Source organism: Podarcis bocagei (assembly GCF_964188305.1).
Source record: "Podarcis bocagei genome assembly, chromosome: 12".
NCBI lineage: Eukaryota > Metazoa > Chordata > Lepidosauria > Squamata > Lacertidae > Podarcis > Podarcis bocagei.
This window is the reverse complement of record NC_138137.1, coordinates 60,344,060-60,366,096: the sequence shown is the minus strand read 5'-3', so window position 1 is coordinate 60,366,096 and position 22,037 is coordinate 60,344,060. Positions and strand designations below refer to the sequence as shown.

At 49.6% G+C, this 22,037-nt stretch overlaps 1 protein-coding gene across 1 annotated transcript in view; it reads right to left on the bottom strand.

The window, feature by feature from the left end:
* The window catches only part of LOC308569488 (SCO-spondin-like), a 198,326-nt gene that overhangs the window by 29,773 nt on the left and 146,516 nt on the right, over window positions 1-22,037 (bottom strand). Inside the window, exons 81-97 of the mRNA XM_081163402.1 lie at window positions 21,677-21,843; window positions 19,228-19,388; window positions 16,491-16,711; window positions 14,611-14,652; window positions 14,301-14,471; window positions 12,976-13,185; window positions 11,126-11,293; window positions 10,884-11,015; window positions 9,237-9,477; window positions 7,866-8,018; window positions 6,769-6,815; window positions 5,763-5,933; window positions 4,484-4,660; window positions 3,987-4,142; window positions 1,381-1,511; window positions 1,131-1,255; window positions 110-156 (exon numbers count right to left, since the gene is read on the bottom strand). Of these exons, the coding sequence (XP_081019528.1) occupies window positions 110-156; window positions 1,131-1,255; window positions 1,381-1,511; window positions 3,987-4,142; window positions 4,484-4,660; window positions 5,763-5,933; window positions 6,769-6,815; window positions 7,866-8,018; window positions 9,237-9,477; window positions 10,884-11,015; window positions 11,126-11,293; window positions 12,976-13,185; window positions 14,301-14,471; window positions 14,611-14,652; window positions 16,491-16,711; window positions 19,228-19,388; window positions 21,677-21,843 (2,520 nt within the window). The remainder of the gene's footprint in view (window positions 1-109; window positions 157-1,130; window positions 1,256-1,380; window positions 1,512-3,986; window positions 4,143-4,483; window positions 4,661-5,762; window positions 5,934-6,768; window positions 6,816-7,865; window positions 8,019-9,236; window positions 9,478-10,883; window positions 11,016-11,125; window positions 11,294-12,975; window positions 13,186-14,300; window positions 14,472-14,610; window positions 14,653-16,490; window positions 16,712-19,227; window positions 19,389-21,676; window positions 21,844-22,037) is intronic.

Genomic DNA, 22,037 nt, shown 5'->3' with positions numbered 1-22,037 from the left:
AAACCTCTGATCTCTAATTCCCAAATGGCTTGGCATGGTTCCTCCCTGGCCAGGCGCAGTCTACCCCGGGACAGTGAGGGGCGGAGCTTCCCTGGGAAAAAGTGCTCACCTTGGCAGCCTTCGCTGCTGCACTGCAGCTCCCCCTGCTGGCAGATACTGCAAAGAGAAAGCCACAGGTTAATCACAGGTTTGGAAGGGACCCCTAAAGGCAATCTAGTCAAACGCCCCACAATTAAAGTTGTGTGAGTACCTTGAACTAGCCAAAATGACAGAACTCATAAGAGATCACTCAGGCGACAAGGTGAAAAAAAAGGAATGGGATTGCTTTAGAAACCACCTGACAAAATATGGTTCCAAAAACAATACCCGGTTGTGCTTGGATTAACCTCACAGATATAATGGGGGAAAAACTGATTTTAATAAATGAATACAGAATATTTGTCCCTTAAGAGAAGTGCTGAAGCTGCAAAAAGATAGAGGGAAGTCTAATATAACAGGGATTCAAACTAGTTTTCTGGAACAGAAGGAAAGGGACTGTAAAGAAAGAAAGAAAAGAAGGATTATAAATGTATTTCTTTCCGAGAACCTGGCGTATAGAATATTTAAATTACTGTTTGTATCCATTGAACTATTTTGTGTACTGGACTAATTCTTTTTTGTTTTTTATATCAATTTTCTCCCTCTTTTTTCTTTTTTCCATCTTTTAAATATGTATTTTTACTTTTTCTGCATTTTTTTCTTTTTCTTTTTGAATATTTGGATGCAATGTTAAACTCATGCTTTCTGTGTAATTTTTGAAAATACAATAAAGTTAATAATAATACCCCTGAAATTCACAACTAAAGCATCCCTGACAGATGGCCACACATACAAGCTCTGCTTTAAAAGCTCAGAAGAAGGGGACTCCATCAATTTCCAGGAGAGTCTGTTCCACGATCATAACGAACCGAGGGCACCATTTCTGCATTGCTGGCTGGGGGGGGCTGGGAGTTATAGTACAAAACATCTGGAGGGCGTCAGGTTGGGGAAAGTTGGCCTGCCGCGAAAGGTCCCGCCCTCCCAGCCTTTGGCCCCTCCCCTTTTCCTGCCCACCCCCGGGAGTAACGCCGTTCCGCCGGCCATCGACTCACCACTCCTTGCAGCCAATCAAAACGGTGTCTCCTGCCGCCAAGGATACGGGGCCTTCCGATTGGCTGAGGTGGAGGCAGCCGCACTGCAAGGGCGGGACGCAGGCCCCGTTCTGTTCCACCAGGCCCTTGAAGGGGGGTAGAGGGAGAGAGAACCCAGAATCAGATCGAAAGGAGAGCCCGAATCCTGCAGCGGGGAGTTCCGCAGGTGATGGGTTCGCCCCCAACCCAGAAGAGCAGGCACAGCTCTCACCTGTGGGCAGTAGCAGCCGGGCAGGCAGCGGGGGATGTCCTTGCACAGCTCTGGGTGGCGCATGGTGGAGCAGAGGCTGTCGCAGGGCGAGCCGCACTCCCGGAACTCAAAGGGGGCCTCGCAGCTGGACTCTGGGGAAAACAGGAGAACAAAGACAGCCGTGGAACCGAGAAATTGCACAAAACAAATGAAATACAGTGGTGCCCCGCAAGACAAATGCCTCGCAAGACGGAAAACTCGCTAGACGAAAGAGTTTTCCGTTTTGGAGGTGCTTCGCAAAACGAATCTCCTATGGGCTTGCTTCACAAGACGAAAATGTCTTGCGAGCTCCTGTGGGGTTTTTCCCCCCCTTTTTCTAAGCCGCTAAGCCGCTTATCAGCTGATCCGATCAGCAGGTAAGCCGCTAAAAGCCGCTAATAGCGCTAATCCGCTAATCCTTCAATGGGCTTGCTTCGCAAGACGAAAAAACCGCTAGACGAAGAGAATCACAGAACGGATTCTTTTCGTCTTGCGAGGCTCCACTGTACCATGAAAATCCCTGAAACGAGAAGTAATCGACTGGAAATATTATCTTATGAAAATAAACTAAATAATACAAATCAAAGAGTTTCAGGGAAAAAATTAGAAAAACCTCAAATTGAACAAAGCCTTAACGGGATGCCGGTTACAAACCTCGTTTCACTGAACTATTCAGTTTCCTCAGAAGGAAATAGAAAAATCATAAACCTTAAATGACCAAACTTCACAGGAAGGGGGTAAACTCCCCAATATTATGAAGTATTATAATCCTAGCTCGACCTAGGTGAAGCAAAACACAGCAATAAAGGGTTAAGGACTCAAAGGTACAATTTCTAATACTGAATTTACAAAAAAGGTTTGAAGGCCTAAATGGCAAGTTTTAGACAAAGCCCAACTTAGAGGAAGCAAAGCACAGTAATAAAGAGTTGAGGACTCAGCTGTGAAAATTCTAGTGTTGCCTTTACGAAAAGGTTTAAAAAACCTAAATGGCACAAATTCAAAGAAAGGAATACAACATAAGCTGTTTTAGATTTTAAACAAACTCAAGAACAGGGCTGAAACACTCCCATGGTCTAGATGTTACTGCTGATGTCAAGACTCAGGGGAAAAGCCGGTGGTGGGGAGGCGGGTGAAGCCGGGGTCCTCAACGGAGCAAGGAGACAGGCTGCTCCCAGGGTGCTGGGGGGGGGGGTGAGGGGAGAGACCAGGAAACCCCTCTATCCTATCATGACCAGGTGGGGGAAATCCCTGGGGTACAACGAATATTGCAGGCAGAGGGCCTTCTCGGTGGTGGCGCCCGCCCTGTGGAACACCTTCCCATCAGATGTCAAAGAAATAAACAACTCTCTGACTTTTGGAAGACCGTGATGGCAGCCTTGTTTAGGGAAGCTTTTAATCCTGGATGAATCATTGTATTTTAATATTCTGCTGGAAGCTGCCCAGAGCTACTGACTGATTGTGTGACTGTGGAAATGGATAAAAGCCCCCCATCCAAACAAAGATTATCATCAGTGCAGGCAAGAAGAAAATGCAGTTTTAATTTTTATCATCTACAATACTGTCTTATTTATTATGCAGTACAGTACACTGATTATTGCTTTCATTTTATGGATCAGTGCTCTCGTTAGATAGTAAAATTCCTGTGAAATTGCTGTTTTAGGGGTTGTTTTTAAAAGTCTGGAATGGATTAATCCACTTTACATTACTTTCTATGGGACAGCATGCCTTGGTTTTGGAATGCTTTGGTTTTGGAAAGGAATTCCGGAACGGATGAAGTTTGAGAACCAAGGTACCACTGTATTCTCTTTCAGCAGAACATTGTGTACGTTGCTCCTCCTCCTTGTGTGGGTTGCTCCTCCTACTTATCCCGGTGGGCGGGGCCATTCAAATGAGCTCCCCTCCCCTGGGTGGAAGTTGCTCTCTAGGGGGTACATCCTACGCCTTCCCTTCTAGCAATTTTAATCGGAGTCGGATCCTCTACTTCAGTATTTAGCACACATCTTTTTTTCCTGAAAAGTGTGAAAAGTGGAAGTGCAATTCACTCTTAAATGCAGGAATCGAGGAAGCTGCCTGTACAGATCATATTGATCCGTCTAGCTCACTGGTGTCAACATGGGCAGGAAACAGATTTTCAGGGTTTAATGCAGTGCAGCCCAAATTCTTTTGGTCCCCCACCCCCCGGCTCCATAAACTCACCCCCAGTGCCCCTCTAATCTAAAAAAGCATGTTTGTTTGCTATTATTTATTATTATTTATTGAATATATATACCACCCTATACCGGGGGGGGGGGAGGGTCTCAGGACAGTTCACAGAAAAAAATCAAGATATAAAACCACAAAATACATAATAAAAATAAAAACAACAACCCAATAGCCCCCCCAACAAAAAAACCACAACAAAAAAAAAACATGTTTTAAAAGGTTAAAAAGGAACACTTTTGCCGGGCTTGCTTGCTTTGTATATGGGATAATGCAATATCCTATTACCACAGTTTTGGGTTGTTAGTAATGGTAATAAAGTTGTGTGTGTTTTTAAAGACCTCATTACTCTACGGAACTCACGGCCACAAGAAACTGTGATGGCTCACCTGAGCACTGGGAATAGTCGCACATGCGGAACTGGCCGTCCAGCCCCACACAGGGCTGTCCGTCGCCCCCCGAGCCACGCTGGTTCCGGTATCGCTGCTGCACCAGGAAGCTGCACGAACACCTGGTCCACTTTGTCCAGGGACTCCAGGGGCACTCTGGGGGGGCGGGGGAAGAGAGGAGGGTCAGAGGAGTTTGCAAAGTGTGCCAGCCTGAGATCACAGAACCGTACGCCTGGAAGGGCTCCCCAGGGTCACCTAGTCCAACCCTCTGCAATGCGGGAATTGCAGCGAAAGCATCCCTGACAGATGGCCGTCCAACCTCTGCTTAAAAGCTTCTGATGAATGTGTTGAATATTGCAGAGTATAAGCCGACTTTCTGGAAGTATCTGGTTGCAAGCTGACAGGATGACCAGGGACGTCCCCAAATAGGAGTTCCATCACAGAAGGAGAAAGGAAAAAGGATAAGGACAGTCACAGGTGATCTGACCCCTTCTCACCTTGGCAAGCCCCGAGGTAGCAAGCCTCCACGTCCTGGCGGTGCCCATCTTTGCAAAACGCTCCCGCAGCCGCCTCCCCGGAGGTCGGGCAAGGACATGTCCCCATCCGCGTGGCCAAGCCCGTTCCGCAAGATCTCGAACACGGACCCCAGGAAGACCAATGGCACAGCTCGTCCCCTGCGTGGAAGGAACACACTGTCTATGCGCTGTGGACATTTTGATCTCTGTGGTCTTTTTTTTAAAAAAATGGAGATTAGGACTCCCTGAATGTTTTGCTCTCCCCCCCCCCCATCTCCAGAGCTCCTGAATCTGGAAGGTCCGTGTTTTAAAATAGAAATTGCGAATAATATTGCTGTCGACAGGTCAACACTTATATGCAGCTGGGGAAACAGGAATAATCAAATAACAGATCTTATTCTAATTGCCCCCGCTAAAAACCTTGCAGTTTTTGCTGTCACCTGATCATCTTGATCTTCTAAAAGAAAGTAGCAGTGGTTGAGCGACAATAATAGAGGGCTAACAACTTCACTCCTCAAATCTTTATAAAGACAGCAAGGCAGAAGCACAGGAGCCACTGACTCAATGCTGCCATCGCCACAGGGACACAACCGTTTTCCAGTTGGAATTGTTTGAAATCGACCCTCAAGTACAACCCAAGGCAGTATATTCAACCTTGCGGAAGTGCCTGTATTTTGGAATTGTTAAATTTTGCAAAGAAGGTGCCAAAATGGCTAGGTGGAAAACAATCATACCATGGACAAAGTTTCCTTATTGTGGCCAGATTATTCTGTCGCTCGATATCATATAGGCGTTGTCCAATTCAATTATTTGCCTCACAGGAGCCCGGTGTTAGTAACGGTTGTGGCGATAAACCAGAAAAGTAAAGCTTTCAGTTGACAACTTTAGTGCAAGTGCTCTCAGGACAATCTTGCAATACTAAGGGTAGTAGACCAGCGGGGTTTAAATTTAGGCGAAGCCAATAATTAAAAGTCCTACGCCAAATCTGTAATTCAACAGAGGGGAGGTTTAGCCTCCAAGCGCAATGAAGCATTTGGAACAGAGGATGGAACAGGGGAAAAAATTGCCTTAGGAACTTAGACTGAACGGCAGAAGAGCAATAGCTAGAGTTGTTGTCATTGTGTGTGTGAGCTGAAAACTGGATGCTGGAAGCCGGAGAGACAGAAACCGCGTCTCCATTTGTGCTGAGCCTAAGCTAGGCTTCTGGGAACCTGATGGGGAAGCAGGCTCTGTCGGGGTGTCCATGCTGTGAGCCCCTCACCTGGGCAGGGCGGGATGGAGCAGTTCTGCGCTTGCGCCTCGGGGCCGGCGCAGGGGAGGCCCTTGTTGCGTGGCGGTGGGTTGACGCAGGCCCGGGTGCGGATCTGGGTGCCTCGGCCGCAGGTGAGGGGGCAGTCGGACCAGGGCGACCAGGGGGTCCAGGCTCCGTGCACTGTCAGGAAGGAGAGATAAGATAAACTTTATTCGCATTAGACAACGGCCATAGCAACACAAAACAAGCAATATATACAAAGAAAATATATACAAAGAAAAAAGACAGCAATGGGTAAAAAGGGCAATCAAATGGCCAAGATTATCGTTCAGACAGTGGCTCTTAATCTTGCACCCTCGATAAACCTAGCAACCTTTGCTGTTGTCCGATCATTTTGATCTGATAAAAGAAAGACCAATGTGGCCTCAGATGGGCGGCCTGGGATGGTAAGAGTGGGGTGATGATCTCATTCCTCAGATCTTTATAAAGGGGACAGGACAGGAGAACATGAGCCACTGTTTCCAGATTGCCGTCTCCACAGGGGCAGAGTCGTTTCTCAGTTGGAATTTTTTGGTATCTGCCACATTCCCCTGCCTGGCTAGGTCTCTAAGGTCCCTCTTGTCCCCAAGTCCTCTGCGCATTTTCCCCTAGCAAACCTGTAAAATGTCAATTGCATTTCGACAGGGACAAAAGTCAACTTCTACCTTTAGGCAGGAAGAACCAGCTGCACCGATAAAAGATGGGGGGACACCTGGCTTGCCAGTGGTACATGTGAAAAGGATCCCCTAGGGGTCTTGGTGGACCACAAGCTTAAGAAGAGTCAACTGTGTGATGCAGCAGCAAAAAAGGCTAATGCTATTCTGGGCTGCATCAATGGAAGTCTTGTGTCCAGATCAACTGTGCTGGCTGGGGCTGGTGGGACTTGTAGTCTAAAAACATCCGGAGGGCAGCAGGTTGGCAGAAGTCTGTTTACGTTGACTGATGCCCCGGTTCAGCTGATGAAGGAAAGACTCACCTGCGCAGGCGATGTCCAGGCAATAGATGCCCTCCGGGGTGCAAATACTAGGGGGAAAGGATGGAGAAAAGGGGTCAGCGATTGCCAACAGGATGTCAGCCCCTCACCTGGCTTCCAATCTCCAACCACCCCAGGAAAGGAGATCTGCAACGCCATTAAGCAGTTGGTCCCTTTCCTTCCTTGCCCTGATCTGGCCACAGTGATCCATGTGATGGTCATCTCCAGGCTTGATTATGTATCTCGCTCTACGCGGGGCTGCCCTTGAAGCTGACCCATAAACTCCAGCGGGTGCAGAATGCTGTGGCGAGACTCCATACGGGGTCCTTGCCGTGGGATCACATTCATCCAGTGCTTTACCAGTTGCACTGGCTCCCAGTGGAGTACAGGGTCAGGTTTAAGGTGCTGGTTTAAAGCCCTTCACGGCCTAGGACCCTCGGACCTACGGGACTGCCTCTCCTGGTATGCCCCTCAGAGGACCTTAAGGGCCACAAATAACAACACTTTGGAGGTCCCAAGTCCACAAGGTGGTTAGATTGGTCTCAACTAGGGCCAGGGCCTTTTCAGTACTGGCCCCGACTTGGTGGAACGCTCTGTCCCAAGAGACTAGGGCCCTGCGGGACTTGACATCTTTCCGCAGGGCCTGCAAGACAGAGCTGTTCCGCCTGGCCTTTGGTTTGGACTCAGTCTGACCCTTCTGTTTCCCTCCCCTTATGGTTTTGATCTATGGGCTACTTTTAAAATGAGGCTGCATTTTAAATTTCATTTTAACCTGTATTTTAAATTGGGTTTTTAAATGTTTTTACTGTAATTTTTAGCCGCCCTGAGCCCGGCTCTGGCTGGGGAGGGCAGGGTATAAATAAAATTGATGATGGTGGTGGTGGTGATGATGATGTCATTGCTCCATCTAGCCCAGTAGTGCCTACTCTGACCAGCAGCAGCTCTTCAGAGCCACCTGGAGAGGAACAGTCCTTAAAGAGCGTAAGAAAAGAGGCTGAACATCTGCCTGTGGGAAACCAGGAAGCAGAATTCGAACACAAGAGCAATAATCAATCAATATTACATGGGACTCCGCTCCCTGAGTCGAGCGAGGCACTCACCACTGCTGGCACTCTCCCAGGAGCCAGGTGCTGCCCAGAGCCATCTCCCGACCCTCGTGCAGGCACAGAGGGGGGCAGGATCCTGGGGCGCAGGGGCGAGTCTGCAGCTCCTCCTGATGACACTCAGCAGCCCATGAGCCGGACGTGGGGGTCCTGGAGGGGGAGGAAAAACAGGCAGCCTTCATTGCGTGCTGAGCCAGAAGGAAACAGACCCCCCACCCCAGGGAATCCCATTATTTTAATTTATTTTTTTCGTTGCCTTTGTCTCCTGCTTTTCCCCCCTCCAAGGAGTTCCAAGGGGAATTATTTACAGGTGATATTTAACTCAGAGTAGGCTTGCTAAGATGTACAAGACAGAATCAGATTAAGTGCTGGAGGTGCAAAGAGGCGGCCGGAACGTTCTTTCATGTGGACTTGTAAAAGGGTAAAAGAGTCTTGGGAAATGATCTATAACGAATTGAAAAAAATGTTTAGAAGTACTTTCCCAAAAAACCCCAGAGTCCTTTCTGTTGGGGATAATTCAGACTGAAATTCCCATGTTTCAAAAAAGGTTATTTATGTATGCTACTCCTGCAGCTAATGTGTTGTTAGCCCAAACATGGAAAATGAGTGAGGTCCAAACCAAAGAAAAATGGCAACTTAAACTGATGGAATATGCGCAGCTTGCAGGCCTAACATACAGAATAAGAGAACAAGAAGAACATTCATTTAAAGAAGTTTGGGAAATGTTTATCGGGGGATAATTGTGTACACTTGAAAACGCCGGCAGCACTAAGATAAATTCAACAGTGTAAATAAGTTTTGATGGAAGAAACAACAGAATACTGAATGGTTTAGTTTATACAAAATACGCAGGGATTTATGGTATGCAGAATGTACCATGGAAAGAAAAGAAGGGAAGTTATTGATATTTTAAGGTTTTTATTTAAGTGTTTCTGTAAGTATTAATTAGGAAGATTAAGTTTTTTATGCATGTGAATCTGTTTTTTCTTCTTTCTTTTTTCTGTATTTTCTTCTTTTCTTTTTTCTTAATTGTTTTTTCTTTAATTTTCTTTTTGTAGTACGAGACTGTAAATTCTTTGTATATGTGTGTAATTTAAATTAATAAAGATTATTTTTTTAAAAAAGAAGAAGACATTTTAAGGTTGTCTAAATGGATATTCTAAATTGTAAAACAGAAAATTTAATAAAAATCACACACACGCAACATTCTGGCAGTGAGAGATGCGTGACAGCCCTCGAGAGATTGTGGACTGGGTGGCCACCGGTCATGGATGCTTTAGCCGAGATTCCTACATGGCAGGGGGGTTGGACTAGATGACCCCCAGGGTCCCTTCCAACGCCACGTTTCTATGATTCCCCGAATAATACCTGAAGCGGGTGCGCAGGCCGTTCCCGCAGGTGACGCTGCACTGGGACCAGCTTGACCAGAGGCTCCAGGCGCACTCGCGGGGGGCGCAGGTGTGGTTGGTGCAGAGCAGCCTCCCCCCGGAGCAGGTGCAGTTGTCGCATCCGTCGTCGCGGACGCTGCCCGGTGCCCAGCTGTGCCCCTGGGCATCGGTGCACTCGCAGTGGGCAGGGGGCACGCAGGCGCCGTCTTGCTCCAGCGTCCCTGGGGGAGGAGAGAGCAGGAAGGGGAAGGCAGGTGAGGAAGAGGGCTGAGACCCACAGACGGCTGGAATCAGGGGGCTGGAAAGACCGGCTCTTCCCACCTGCCTTGCCCCCTTCTCCCTTCCTGGCGCCCTTACACGGAGCAGCTGCCATTCAAGCACTTATCCTTGCTCCCTGCCCACCTTCGCCAAGCTGGTGCCCCCCAGATGCCCCCCAAGGGAAGCCCCAAAAGTGGGACCTGAGTGCAACAACAGCCCTTTCCTCCCCTGTGACTCCCAGGAAGAAGATATTCAGTCTTCTGAGATTGGACACAGAATCCTGTAGTGATTTCATGCTCTTTATTGCAGCTTGTAAAACAGTGATTTAATTGCCCTAAAAACCTCAGGCTTTTATATACATTATTTACACAAAGCGTCCCGTCTGATTGGCTGGTTCTGCTTCCCTCCTGGAGCCTGATTGGTCGTTTCCTGCAAGCCAATCAGGTGTGGCATTCTAGGATCCTACTTGCCTATTGATCTAGGATCCAAGCTTAGTACATAACAGACACAGAACAGAGCCTTCTCCTCCTCTGCCCCACAAATAACCCAGAGATGCATTTTAAATAAATGCACACATTCTACTCATGTAAAAACACGCTGATTCCCAAACCATCTACGGGCCAGATTTAGAAGGCGATTGGGCCGGATCCGGCCCCCGGGCCTTAGGTTGCCTACCCATGCTTAAGATTAAGAACGTAAGGCGAGTCTTGCTGGATCAGGCCAAAAGCCCATCCTGTTCTCACAGCAGCCAACCAGATATCCCAATGGGAAACCTGCAAGCAGGAGCTGAATGTGAGAGCAGCGCTCCCCTCCTGAGCTTTCCAGCAGCTGCTCAGTTTTCCCTTTTCTGTACCTGTTCCAGCTTTGCAAGGAGCGCCAATGTTACAACTGCAACAGAACCACGTGGGACCAGTCTGCCTGCGATATCGCTTTAGTGCCCATGCGCCTGCCTGATCTGCAGAACTCGCATCGTTACACAGAACCCCCGTTCTGCATTTGTAGCAACTTGATCTTTTAGTGTGCCCTTGGGAACTCCCTGCCTCTTGATGATCAGGCAGGCGGCTTCATTGTGCTCTTTACGGCGCCTGCTCAAAACATTATTGTTCAGGTGACCCTGCTGAGATTCTTAGAAAGCGGATTAGAATTCCAACCTGTTTTAGCATTTTAACTTTTTGCCCATTTTTAAACCGTTGCTGCAAATTTCCCTCGATGGTTTATCTTTTTCTTTTTTTTTCAGACCGCCGTGAAGTTTTTTCCTACTACCCAGCGGCGTATGAAATTTACAAAATAAATAAAAAGGAAAGAACAATTGGGGGATAGTCCCCTATGTTTAATTGCACCGTGGAGCACACAAAAGAACACTGCTTACCCTCCGGGCACCGGCAGCCAGGCTCGCAGACCTCCCCGTCCTGGCAGGCGATGCCCTCCTGGAGGTCCCAGCAGTGGCGTGGGCATTCATTGGCGCAGCCCACCATGAGCATCTCTGGGGGGCAGCCCTCCTCTGCTGGGAGAGAGCCGCCTGTTATCTTGCTGTGGTCCAGGGAGGGGAGTTGGGGGCAACTGGGGAGCAGACTTTGGGGGGAAAGACCTCTCCTCTCCCCCCCAACTTACCGCAGGGTTTGGCGTTGCAGACTCGCACTTGGTACTTCTCCCCGGGGCAGTGGCGCCCTCCATTCTTGGGCGGGGGGCTGGTGCACATTCTCGTCCGCGACGAGCGCCCCCCACCACAGAGGCGGTCGCACCACGACCAGGGGCTCCACTTGGACCAGGCACCGTCCACTGCAGAGGGGAGAGACGAGGGAGGGGGGCTGAGAGGGGGGCTGCCCAGGGGGGCCGGATGGACATGCAAAGGGGGCCGGACACTCAGCTAATTTCTGGGGCAGGCTCTGAGCCATTCCTCACCCTCCCCTCCACATCCCAACAAATGCTGATGCACCCAACTTCGGAACTCCTTGCCACAGGATATTGTGTTTTGTTCCTTTATTTTGGCACACTCAGCTTCTCCTCTGCATCCTCACAACGGTCTGCGAGGGAGGCAGGGGTGAGAGGGAGTAAATGACCCGAGGCGTCACAGCCGGGTGAGGGGGATTTGAACCCTGGTCACGCAGGTCCTGGTCTGACGCTCTCTAACCACTGCACCGGGATGTTTGGAGGTCTCGTTCCCAGAGGCTGGATTGTGGAGAATTGCCAGAGAGGGGTCCTGCCTGTTAGCTCTGCCCCTGAACTTCCCTGGGGGAAATACCCATAGGAACCTAGGAATCAAGATAGACTGCCTCTGGTGCTGGAGGTTTCACTCTTAACAACATAAGGAGACCTGGCTGGAGCAGGCCGATGGCTCATCTGGTGCCTCATCCTGTTCTCACAGGGACCAGCCAGATGCCCATCGTTGGAAACCTGCAAACAGGATCCGGGCACTAGAGTAGCCCTCTCCTTCTGGGGTTTCCTGGGGTCTTCAGAAGCATTTCTGCCTACGACTAGCCTGGCTAGTAGCCTTCCTTCGCTCTCTCCTCCTCCTCCATGAATTTGCCTAATCCTCTTTTAAAACCAGCTGTGCTGGTGGCCATCCCTGTGGCAGGGAGTTCCACAGTCTAGCAATGTTGTTATAGCGTGATGAGGGTGAAAAGTGTTGGGATGTGTCCGGGGAGACGGGGGCGTTTGGCAGGCCCCCAGCTGGCTCCAGCCACAGGCCGGCAGCCGGGTGATCTCCAGTCTTCAGAACAGCATCAAACAGTGACACAATCCTCAGAAGCCTTCAGAAGACTTGAGCTCGCTTTTATCAGCAGAGTGAATAACTTCTCACAACGGAAGTGGCGGACAGAGACATGTGTAAGCATTATTTACAAGCGTTTATTCAGCATAGTTCAGGAACAAAGGAAAAACATGTCTGCATCCCTGTATGTCCAAGCACACATCAAGATAGCAAAAGCAATATACAAACGGAAGTTCCCAGCAGGCTGTGCTGGAAGTAAACAGGCATGAGACACACAAGAGTCATGCCTGACGGAAGCCAGCCGTCACAAATGGCGCAGTTTAGCATAAAATAAAGACACAGAGAGCCAGCAATATTTTCAGGATGGTATGAGCAGCTCCTTTCGAACTTCTCTCCTCTCCGGTATCTTTTATTATCCTTTGTTCTCTCCTCTCGCATGGCCGTTTGCCAATGTCTCACGTTACCTACATCCGGTCATGGCTTTAACCCACCCATTGCCATATAAGGTTATGCACTTAATACACTGCAAGGCACGGCCTTGCAGGTCACCGAGGTCAGCGAGGCACCAGGTGGCGCTACAAGCCTTTGCCATGACTTCATGGCTCCCACACATGCCTGTTCCTTTTAAGGTGGAACAGAACTACATCCTAACAAAAAGGCCTTTCTCTGCCCACTTTCTCTATGCCATGGAGAACTCGGAGGGGAGACAGAAGCCAGCGAGCCCCAAGCGGGACCTGCGTGCGACTCCTACCTTTGCAAGCCTGCAGGTTGCAGAACTGCCGCTCCGCGTTGGCCGTCAAGATATCTTGGCACCAGTGCCCTCCTTGCCCCGGCGGGTTGTAGGTCCGCAGGCGCTGCTGCTGCCCGACCCCACAGCTGCGGGAACATGCGCTCCAGGGAGACCAGGCGTTCCAAGTGCAGTTCAGGCCCAGGCACTCCTCGCCCTGGCACAGGGGGGCGTCTGCAGGGGGCAGCCGAAAAAGGCAGAGGGTCGTTCTGAGCCATTGCCTTTAAAAGAACCTGCTGCTGGATCAGGCCAAGCACACACCTGGACCAGAATCCCCTTCTCCCAGTGGCCAAGCAGATGCCCATTATGGGAAACCCGCAAGCAGGATTCGAACACAAGGCCCTACTCTCCTCTCCTGTGGTTTCCAGCAAGCGGAATTCAGAAGCATCGCTGCCTCCAGCTGTTGAGGCAGAGTGCAGCCGTCCTGGCTAGTGGCCATTGCTGACCCTCCGTGAATTGGCCTAATCCTCTTTTCAAGCCATCTAGGTCGGTAGTGATGTATGGAAGTGAGAGCTGGACCATAAAGAAGGAAATCGCCAAATAATTGTTGCCTTTGAATTCTGGTGCTGGAGGAGACTCTTGAGAGTCCCATGGACTGCAAGAAGATCAAACCTCTCCATTCTGAAGGAAATCAGCCCTGAGTGCTCACTGGAAGGACAGATCCTGAAGCTGAGGCTCCAAGACTTTGGCCACCTCAGGAGAAGAGAAGACTCCCTGGAAAATATCCTGATTTTGGGAAAGATGGAGGGCACAAGGAGAAGGGAACAACAGAGGACGAGATGGTGGGACAGTGTTCTCGAAGCCACAAACATGAGTTTGACCAAATTGTGGGGGGCAGTGGAAGATAGGAGTGCCTGGCGTGCTCTGGTCCAGGGGGTCACGAAGAGGCGGACACAACTAAACGACTAAACAACAACAACAACAGGTCGGTGGGCACTGTGGGAGGGAGTTCCACAGTTTAACAGTGAGCTGCGTGACGATGGATCTCTTTTTATCTGCTCTTTTCACACTGTGTCAACCTCTTTATTGGGCTCTCCACCCTGACCCCAAAGGTCTCGTTCCCGGTCCATCACTTCCAGTTCAGACCCCGCGAGAAATTAAGATTCTTTGCCCTAGTTGAGCATCACTTTGCACCTGTTGGGGAAGGTCTTCCTGTGTTATTTCAGCCCACCCACTAACCGCTGGCTGTGAGCCCCTAATAATTACAACAATAATTTCATTATTTGTACCCTGCCCATTTGGCTGGGTTGCTCCCAGCCCCCCTGGGCGGCTGGCTCTGGGTCCCTCACCTGTGCACTGGGGCAGGTTGCACTCTCGCTCCTGGAAGGAGTCCCCCGTGCAGTTGGCCCACCCTCGGCAGAGGCGCATGCGGGTCTTGAGGGCCGGCAGGTCGGGGTCGCTGCAGGTTTTGGAGCAAGGCGTCCAGGATGACCAAGGGGTGAAGCTGTCCTCCTCGGAGCCTGGAGAGTGGGGCAGAGGAGCAGCTTGGCTTTCCGGGTGGGGTGGGGTTCCTCTGCCTCCCCCCAAAGGGAACAGGCCGAGGAGAGGGCTTCTCAACCAGATTTTGGGTCCTCCCCGTTCCTCTCCCCACCCCCTTACCTGGGACGACAGAGACGGGCTGTTTTGTGGGTCCAGCCACCGCTGTGAAAAAGGAGGAAAAAGAACATGCTGGGGTTAACCAATGGTGGCAGTCATAGAATCATAGAATCATAGAGTTGGAAGAGACCACAAGGGCCATCGAGTCCAACCCCCTGCCAAGCAGGAAACACCATCAGAGCACTCCTGACATATGGTTGTCAAGCCTCTGCTTAAAGACCTCCAAAGGAGGAGACTCCACCACACTCCTTGGCAGCAAATTCCACTGTCAAACAGCTCTTACTGTCAGGAAGTTCTTCCTAATGTTTAGGTGGAATCTTCTTTCTTGTAGTTTGGATCCATTGCTCCGTGTCCGCTTCTCTGGAGCAGCAGAAAACAACCTTTCTCCCTCCTCTATGTGACATCCTTTTATATATTTGAACATGGCTATCATATCACCCCTTAACCTCCTCTTCTCCAGGCTAAACATGCCCAGCTCCCTTAGCCGTTCCTCATAAGGCATCGTTTCCAGGCCTTTGACCATTTTGGTTGCCCTCCTCTGGACACGTTCCAGTTTGCCAGTGTCCTTCTTGAATTGTGGTGCCCAGAACTGGACACAGTACTCCAGGTGAGGTCTGACCAGAGCAGAATACAGTGGCACTATTACTTCCCTTGATCTAGATGCTATACTCCTATTGATGCAGCCCAGAATTGCATTGGCTTTTTTTTGCATTGGCTTTTTTCACAGGTTCATAGCTGTCAACGTTTCCCTTTTTTTAAGGGAAATTCCTTTATTCCGCATAGGATTCCTCGCAAGAAAAGGGAAAAGTTGACAGCTATGCACAGGTTTCCTCATGTCTCCACCATCATGCAGGTACCACCGGTGGAAAAACCCGCCTCTGTGTCACCACAGGGCGATGATCTGTGGCAAAACCAGTGGCCAGACAGCTGGGACCCTGACCGGCTGCGTGCCGTTGGGCAGAGCGAATAATAATAAGAAGTAATAATAAATAATAATAATTTTATGATTTATACCCCACCTATCTGGCTGGAATTCCCCAGTAGACCTGAAGGAGCGTCTCCACCCCCACCGTTTAGCCCGGACATGGAGGTCCAGCGCTGAGGGCCTTCTGGCGGTTCCCTCCCTGCGAGAAGTGAGGTTACAGGGAACCAGGCAGAGGGCCTTCTCGGTGGTGGCACTCTCTTGTGGAACACCCTCCCATTGGATGTCAAGGATATAAACAACTATCTGACTTTTATAAGACATCTGAAGGCAACCCTGTGTCGGGAAGCTTTTAATGTTTGATCTTTTATCATTTTTAAAATATCCTGTTGGGAGCTTCCCAGAGTGGCTGGGGAAACTCAGCTAGATGGGCAGGGTACAATTATTATTATTATTATTATTATTATTATTATTATTATTATTATTATTATTATTTTCCAGCCTTCCTTTATTGTTGTTGGTTTTTTTTACCAACAACCAAAAAGCAAACAGTGAGACCCCCCCGGGCGGCTGATACATTGGGTATACATAATCAATAACATATTCAAATCAACCATAAGTACAATTCTATATATCTTAACACTCCTCCCTCCACAAGGTTTATTTAACTTTTAACATTTTAATTGCCCCAAATTGTTCAAACCTGCCCAAATAATTCAATCTTCCTCCTTCTCACTGACCTTAAACCCTTTCATTTTATATATCTTCACAGTTAGATATTCTAAGATTATAATATTTTTCAATTTTCCCCTCCATTGGTTCACCCCTAGCTCTTCTCCATTTTTCCAAGTACTCGCTATAACCTGTCTGGCTGCATTTACCATCAATTTTACCCATTTACATTCCATTAACATCTATTATTATTATTATTATTACTTTGCTCCTGACTCTGCCCTCTTACCTTGGCAATCCAGCGTCTGGCAGTACTTGATGTCCACCCGGGGGCCGGCGCAGCCCTTCCCGCCGTTGGCAGGCTTGGGGTTGGTGCACTCTCTTGTCCTGGTCATGTTCCCCAGCCCCCCGCAGGTTAAGGAGCAGGGGGCCCACGGGCTCCAGGCTGAGAAGCCCCCATCCACGGGGCAGCGGGAGAAAGCGCAGACCAGCTCCCCGTTGCGGCAGGAGCTGAACGGAGGAGATGCAACAGTCAGGAAGAGTCTCAAAGTCAGTTGCGATTCCTGCGTTTGCAGGGGTTGGTCTAGATGAGCCCTATGGGTCCCCTTCCAAAATTTCTATGATAATCCTCAAGGGTATCTCCAGGTAAGGATGGGAAAAGGCTCCTCACTGCCTGGAGAACTGCAGTGGACCAGACAGAGCCATAATCTGACTCAATACAGTAGTCCCTTGGTTCTCAAACGCTTTGGTTCCCAAATGCCAAAAACCTGAAAGTAAGTTTTCCGGTTTCAAACGTTTTTTAGGGTGGCTGTCGGCTATTGTTTCTGGGGCGTCTGCACCAAATCAGAAGCTGCGCCTTGGTTTTTGAACACTTCGGAAGTCAAATGGACTTCCGGAATGGATTAAGTTTGGCGCTTTTGTTTTTGCTGTTTATTTTGCATTTTTTGTTTCTGAGGCTTTTTCGGTTCATTGTTTTTGTGACTGTGTGGAACCCAGTTCAGCTACTGACTGACTGATTGTGTGACTGCGGAAACGGATAGAATACCCCCATCCAAACAATGACTATCATCAGTGCAGTAAGAAAAATTAATTATCATTTTTATCATCTACAATACTGTCTTATTTATTTTATAGTACAGTGCATTGATTCTTGCTTTCGTTTTATGGGTCAGTGGTCTCGTTAGACAGTAAAATCCATGTTAAATTGCTGTTTTGGGAGTTGTTTTTAAAAGTCTGGAATGGATTAATCCATTTTGAATTACTTCCTACGGGAAAGTGCACCTTGGCTTTGGAACGCTTTGGTTTTGGAACGGACTTCCGGAAGGGATTAAGTCTGAGAACCAAGGTACCACTGTATAAGGCAGCCTCTTGGGATGCTACACAAATGTGAACGCTGATGGCAAACATGCAACCAGCCAGTGGCGTAGCGTGGGGGGTGCCAGGGGTGCCAGCCGCACCGGGCGCAACATTTTGGGGGGCGCGTTTGGCCGGCCCCCCTCAAGGAAGCGGGAACCTCTCCAAGGCACAGCGTGCCGTCGGTAGAGGAAAAAAGCCGAGCAGCAGCAGCAGCAAAGTCGGGAGGAGGAGGAGGTGGAGCGAGCCTGCTAATTCCTTGCAAAGTCGGGAGGAGGAGGAGGTGGAGCGAGCCTGCTAAGAATTCCTCGCAGCTGGCCATCCAACCTCCAGCGAAGGAGGGCCCCGCTCCACCTTCCGAGGGAGCCTGCTAGGACCCCCGGCTCCCTGCAGGTGGCTCACAACCCCCGCTAGCCCGGCCGGGGCTCGGGGAGGATGGGAGCCGCCTGCTGGGCTGGCACAGCTGCGTGTGAAGGCGCGGAGGGAGGCGCTCCCAGGGCTGCCGGCGGCCTTTCCCCGCACGCGAAGGAGCAAGGGCGGCGGCGGCGGCGAGGCTGCGCAACAGCCGCTGCGTGAGAACGAGCCCTTGCCCAGCCCGGGGGACGATCCGGAGGCCCTCTCCGAGCGCGTCGCGTGTAGCCAGCCTGCCAGCCTGCCTGCCAGGGTGGAGCAAAGCGGCGGAGTGGGGAGAGGTTGCCCTTCTTCGCACGCACCCCCCCCCGTCACGCCTTAAATCCACCCTCCCACAAACTAGGAGCGAGCAGCTGAGAGGGAACAGCTGAGAGCCACGAGCAGCTTTTTCTGAAAATGCCCTTTAAAAAAAAAAATCCTAAAATTTATAAACCGCTTGACAGCTACAAAAGCGGTTTGCCAAGAGAATAAAACTGCCAGGAAACAGTGGTGTAGCGTGGGGGGTGCAGGGGGGGCCGGGGGTTAGGGTTAGGGGGCGCAAATCCACGGGTTAGGGGGCGCAAATTACTTGCCTTGCCCCGGGTGCTGACAAGCCACGCTACGCCACTGCAACCAGCAGCTGGAATTATTACCCGGCATATAAGACGACCCCCGACTTTTTAACCTCTTTTCTGGGGTTAAAAAGTCGTCTTATACGTCGGAATCTACGGTAATAAAAATAGCTTAATAATAATTTAAAAAGCTTAATATTTATTTATAAACCATCTCCCCCCCCCTGCTGGGCTCAAGGTAGCTTACAGATAAAAAGAAGACTATTCACCATTAATCGAATTAAACTACAGTGGACGCTTGGGTTGAGAACGTGATCCATGCGTGATGCACGTTTGCAACCCGCAGCGTTTGCAACCCGTGTCTGCGCACGTGGGGGTTGCGATTTGGTGCTTCTGAGTATGTGTGACTGCTGAAACCCAGAAGTAACTCGTTCCGGTACTTCCAGGTTTCGGCTGTCCGTAACCCAAAAAAAATGCAACCTGAAGCATCTGTAACCCGAGGTATGACTGTATATCTATATATAAAATCTGTTCCAAATATACAAATAATAAGAAAAAAATCATAAGCTGGGTGCGCAGCTGGCATGCCAGGGGGGCAGCCACGCGTGGGATGAGACACTTTCCGCTTGTCTTTCAGGCCGCAGTGGCACAGGTGAGGCTTTGCCTGTGAGCTGGGCATGGAGGGAACGGTTGAAATCTGGCCGAGCTCACCAGTTGCTGCAGGCAGAATAGATGGTGGTATTTGGGGCAACTTCTTCTCCCAGGGAGAGTCGCTGACCCTGGGCTGTGAGGATGCCCAGAGGGGGGCTGGGATCCGAGGAGTGGTTCCAGAACATCTTGAGGGCGTCTTCGGTCAGGATGCAGGGGCACTCCTAAAGCAGAGAGAAAGAGAAAGAGAGGGGACTTGTAAAGAGGTCAATTTACAGATTGTTCTCTTTTCAAGAAAACTACATGAAAATGATGTATAGATGGCATGTAACACCAGTACAGATAGCAAGAATGTATAAAACCGGGTCAAATAATATGCTGGAAATGTAAAGAAAAGGAAGGGACCTTTTATCATATGTGGTGGGAATGCAGAGGAATTTAAAAAATGATATATAATGAGCTGAAGAAAATGTTTAAAATGACATTTGTAAAAAAAAACCCAGAAGCATTTTTGTTAGGGATTGTAGGACAAGACCTGCCAAGGAAAATAAGGAACTATACGTGTCAGGGAACTGACATCGGAGCTAGAGGCGGAGGGAAGGCTCTCAAATGATGCTGGAGAAGGGCCCAGCAGGGAGAGAGGCAGCTCCGCAGATGGGGAAGGAGATCAGCGCAACACCAGGGATAAAGGGGGGCAGATGGGGGAATCGGAGAGAGGGCTCCAGGACTCTTCACCGGACACCAGCGGGGAGAGCACGGGTCCTCCGCTACCCACACCCTCCCTGCGCAGAAGACTTCCGCGCAGGGAGAGTAGGAGGAGACTTGGCGTCAAACAACTTTTATGTTGGAAAAGGTTTAAGAAACGACCACTGACGGATTCTGCTAGTGACTGAGGCAGCCACGAAGTGAAAGGCTGTCCAGACAGAAAGGTTTAACAAGGCAACACAGCCAGGAGTGGCGGTAACTTACGCACGAGCAACCCCACACTCATTACAATACGCTACAACAGCTGCAAGAGTTTTGATAGCACAAGGATGGAAGAATGAAGAAGCCCCGACAAAAGAACAGTGGGAAGAGAAATGGATGAACTGTGCAGAACTGTCGAAACTGACATGCAAATTGAGAGATAAGGACAACTGTGACTTTAAAGAAGAATGGGAACTTTTTACAAATTACCGTATTTTTTGCACCATAACACTCACATTTTTCCTCCTAGAAAGTAAGGGGAAATGTCTGTGCGTGTTATGGAGCGAATGCCTATGGGTGGCATGCCTACGGATTTTCCTCCTCTAAAAACTACGGTCTGGTTATGGTCTGGTGCGTGTTATAGAGCGAAAAATACGGGTACTTAAAACAACAACAAAATAAACTGGACTCCTTGGCAGGTTTTGAGAAAGTTGAGAAATCAGAGAGAGGAACTGAGAGAAGTTTTGGCGGAGGGAGAAAAAAAGGGGCAGGGAAATAATGGAGATGATTTATGTTAATAATTTGTTGTGTAGAAATTATTATTATTAAACCACTCCAAAGCACACCGAGATCCAGCTCTGAGGGCCTTCTGGCAAATCCCTCCCTGGGAGAAGCGAGGTTACAGGGAACCAGGCAGAGGGCCTTCTCGGTGGTGGCGCCCGCCCTGTGGAACGCCCTCCCACCAGATATCAAAGATATAAACAACTACCTGACACTTAGAAGACATCTGAAGGCAACCCTCTTTAGGGAAGCTTTTAATGTCTGTTGTTTTATTGCATTGTTGTTGTTGTTTAATATATATTATTTTTTACCAACCACCAAAACACAAACAGTGAAACCCCCAGGCGGCTGATACATTGGGTATACAATATTCAATAATATACATATTCAATAATAACATATTCAAATCAACCTGTTGTTGTTATATTATTTCTGTTGGGAGCCACCCAGAGTGACTGGGGAAACCCAGCCAGGTGGGCAGGGTATAAATAATAAATTATTATTATTATTAGTACTAGTATTAGTATTATTAAAAGTAAAGGTAAAGGGACCCCTGACCATTAGGTCCAGTCGTGGCCGACTCTGGGGTTGCGGCGCTCATCTCGCTTTATTGGCCAAGGGAGCCGGCGTACAGCTTCCGGGTCATGTGGTCAGCAGGACTAAGCCGCTTCTGGCGAAACCAGAGCAGCGCACGGAAACGCCGTTTACCTTACCGCCGGAGCGGTACCTATTTATCTACTTGCACTTTGAGGTGCTTTCGAACTGCTAGGTTGGCAGGAGCAGGGACCGAGCAACGGGAGCTCATCCCGTCACAGGATTTGAACCGGCAACCTTCTGATCGGCAAGCTCTAGGCTCTGTGGTTTAACCCACAGCGCCATCCGCTTCCCTATTAGTATTATTAGTTGTGTGCAAAAACTCAGCCTTCCTCAGCACAGACAGCAGTTTTGGGGGAAGGGCTTTTGCTCAGCGGTGGAGCACAACGGCTATGTTCTACCTCCACCATCAGACGGACAGAGAGAGACAGAGAAGCTCAGAGCTCCCCACCTGGACGCAGGCTCCTTCGTGCTGGTAGGTGCCCACGGGGCAGTGGCACCCTTCCTCGCAGCCGTCCGAGAAGCAGTCCATCTGGCGGGTGAGATGGGCGCAGCTGTAGGGGCAGCCCTCTTCCTGCAGGCATTCCCGGTACAGACGTCCCACCGGGCAGCCGACCTCTGAGAGGATGGGAGAAGGATCGCAGCAGTGACCAGAGGCCCTTCTCTCGGTCCCTTGGGGAGGTCCAGTGCCGGATTTATGTATAAGCTGAACAAGCTACAGCTTAGGGCCCCACTCTCTTGGGGCCCCCCAAAAAATTAAAGGAAAAAAACCCTGGATGTGCATTTCCAAAATATAAGATAAAAAACAAATA